The 2865-nt window shown below is 47.0% G+C and overlaps 2 protein-coding genes across 4 annotated transcripts in view; one reads left to right on the top strand and one right to left on the bottom strand.

Moving 5' to 3' along the window:
• The window catches only part of OIP5 (Opa interacting protein 5), a 12310-nt gene extending 12020 nt beyond the window's left edge, over positions 1 to 290 (bottom strand). The window contains exon 1 of the mRNA XM_006158672.3: positions 1 to 290. This exon is cut by the window's left edge and continues 19 nt beyond it. Within this exon, the coding sequence (XP_006158734.1) occupies positions 1 to 283 (283 nt within the window). The 5' untranslated portion in view covers positions 284 to 290.
• A 250-nt stretch (positions 291 to 540) lies between these two features.
• Positions 541 to 2865, top strand: part of NUSAP1 (nucleolar and spindle associated protein 1) — a 39115-nt gene continuing 36790 nt past the window's right edge. For all 3 annotated transcript variants that reach the window (XM_006158671.3, XM_006158670.2, XM_006158669.2), the window contains exon 1: positions 541 to 760. In XM_006158671.3, coding sequence (XP_006158733.1) covers positions 668 to 760 — 93 coding nt within the window. In that variant the 5' untranslated portion in view covers positions 541 to 667. The remainder of the gene's footprint in view (positions 761 to 2865) is intronic.

Genomic DNA, 2865 nt, shown 5'->3' with positions numbered 1-2865 from the left:
CCCAGGCGAGGTGCACGGAGCCGGCTAGCACAGCGTGGCACTGCGCGCAGTGGAACACCGCGCACCTCTCGGGCTGCAGCCACCGCGGGAGCTGCAAGCGGGTGGCCGGCTCCTCCGTCCCTAGCGCCGCAAGGCCGAGCGGCGAGGACCCCTGCACCACCTGCGTATCCCATTCCAAGGAAGTGCTAAAAGAGGGTTCTGCAGAGGCTTTCTTAACATCACGAAAGTCACCGCGGGGCAAATTCGCGTAGCGCGAACGATGCCGCCGCGGCTGAGCCGCCATCTTCCTGCAGTCGGCGCCTCTGTTTCGAACGCACACCAGGCCCCGCCCCAAGCCCAGGTCTTGCACTCTGATTGGACAGTGCGGGTCGTGGCTCTGCCCCACACAAAATACTTGAGTCTGCCGCTCACGTCCGTCGGCGCCAACCTATTGGCGAGGGGACGGTAAGAGAGTGCGTCCTACGGGCCTGGACATAGGCCTCTTTTATTGGTCAGTGACAGAAACCCCGCCTTCGAGACATTTTCAGCCAATGGGGTTAGAGCATTTTTTATTTAAACTAGCTATAAAGTGCGGCTTGGTTAACGCTTAGAGTGGCGCCAGAAGTTTGGACCGCCGAGTTGTGCTTTCTGGACCTCTTGTCTGCGTGTAGCGGGATTGCAGATCGCGATGACTGTCCCCTCCTTCGAGGAGCTGGACTCCCTCAAGTACAGTGACCTGCAGAACTTAGCCAAGAGCCTGGGCCTCCGGGCTAACCTGAGGGTATGAGGCGGGCGGTGCAGGCGGTTGGGCGAACGGCGAAGGAGGCGCGGTCGGAAGGGATGAGCGAGACCGGGGGGCGGTGGATTTGGTTTATGGTGGTCACAGTTAAAATTGCTCAACTGAAGGAGAGCCGTATTTTCACCTTATTTCGAGGCTGACTGTGTGGGGGCTCACATAGGCCTCTGCTCCAAAAGGATTGGTTTGGTTTGGTTTTATCTGATATCGGTTTGGTTTGGTTTTATCTGGAACATCAATTAGGAAACGCAGCCCTAATCAATGTTGTCCAATGCCAGTTGATTGTTAGGCACTTGAAAAAATAATTGGCTCAGCTTTTGGAAAACTAAATAAAATGTAATAGTGCCCGTGGTCCCTTGATACTGTGTCTGTACTGGGTGACCTGGCAGAAAGGATGACTTCTAGGCGACCAACCCTATGGGTAAATTTTTTTAACCCAGCTTTGATCTACCATGATTTATTTATTGATTATTAGTGTGTTGTTACTCTCTTTCAAAACTGGAGAGGTCTTTGAGGCTGCACGATGTTGGGGAAATATCGGATGGGGTTTTATATATTCTAGTTGAAATTTCCCACATAATACTAAGTATATTCTAGAGACTGGAACTGAGTTTAGGCTGTGATATTTATACTGAATGAAAGCCTAAATCTGACAACACAAATGCTTTTAAATGGTTAAACAAAATCATCAAAATAATCAGGGTCCTTGTACCTGTTGGGGCTGAGAGATGGGGGAGTGTCTTTGGGAGTATTTCTAGGCTGTCCTGTTTAATGACTCCCTAATATATCTTAACCAAAGCTGCTCAGCTTAAATCCTTGAGGCTCTAAAGCTGGCTGGCTGGATACTTTTGGTCTAAGGCTGCATCATCCCTGAATATTTGGCACCCCTTGTACCCTTGCTTATTTTGACCTTTTGACCTCAGACCCCTATTTCTTTCCTACTTTATCTGCGTGAATAATTTTCATTTACCCTTCACAGTCTAACTGAAATGTCCTCATTGACTTGGTGCCTGGTCCTCCTCTCTTGGCTAAAGGTACACCATCCCAGTGATCCTAGGACCCTTCCATGCTTTTGAAGCAATTTATTTTCAGGGGCCAGCAGGTGGCCTGGTGGTTGAGGATGCTGGACTCCCATGTGGCTGAATGAGGTTTGAGCCCTGGACCCGGCTTAGTTTCTCACTCTCCCCCTACCTTCTCTCACTCTTTTTTTTCTTTTTCTCTCTCATTCTGTCCCTCTCTGGTCAAATTTAAAATAAATAAATAAGTAAAATAATTCTTAAAAAAAAAAAAAAGACAGTTTATTCTGGAACTGGCAGGTGGTATAGTGGTTAAGGTGTTAGACTCCCACATGGCTGACTATAGTTTGAGTCCTGGACCTGGTGGCTTGCTTTCTCACCTACCCTTTCTCTCTCTGATCATATTTAAAGAAATAAAATTAAATTTTAAAGGATTATTTTGTTTAACTTTATTTATTTTTTATTTGACCAGGGAGGGATAGAGTGAGAATGAAAGAGAGGGAAAGCGTTTAGTGAGAAAGCAAGTTGCCAGGTCTGGGACTCGAACTAAGGTTGGTCATGTGGGAGTACAGCGCCCTTAACTACTATGCCACCTGCCTGTCCTGTGTTACTTTTTTTATGTTATCAGTAAGACTTCTGTCAACAATAGGCTATTACTATCAATAGATGACTTTGGAGGGAGTCTAAAGTTATATTCAGTATTTTTGTTTGTTTTATTTTATTTTATTTTATTTATTTTTTTTAGAGAGAGATTTTTGCTATAGGACTCATGCACTCACCAGAGAGATAGCGATAGGCAGAGAGACAGAAAGTGATAAATGATCCCCGAGGGTGGGGGTTGGCGACACCACAATCCCTTATCCATTCTCCTCTCTGGATTCTGGGCATGCACACACACCGGCCCAGTGTGAGTTTCAAGAGTTTCAAGCCACCAGATCTGGAACTCAAACCACTGTCTATGGGGGTAGTCCAGCGATGTAACCATTACCCCAACTACTGGTCCCTATATTCAGATTCTTTTTTTTTTTTTTTTTGGGGAGGTTTTCGCTATGGGGCGGGGGCACTCACCAGACC

The sequence above is a fragment of the Tupaia chinensis genome, unplaced genomic scaffold (genome assembly GCF_000334495.1).
Source record: "Tupaia chinensis unplaced genomic scaffold, TupChi_1.0 Scaffold000605_1, whole genome shotgun sequence".
Lineage (NCBI taxonomy): Eukaryota > Metazoa > Chordata > Mammalia > Scandentia > Tupaiidae > Tupaia > Tupaia belangeri.
This window is presented reverse-complemented; position numbering and strand designations above follow the sequence as displayed.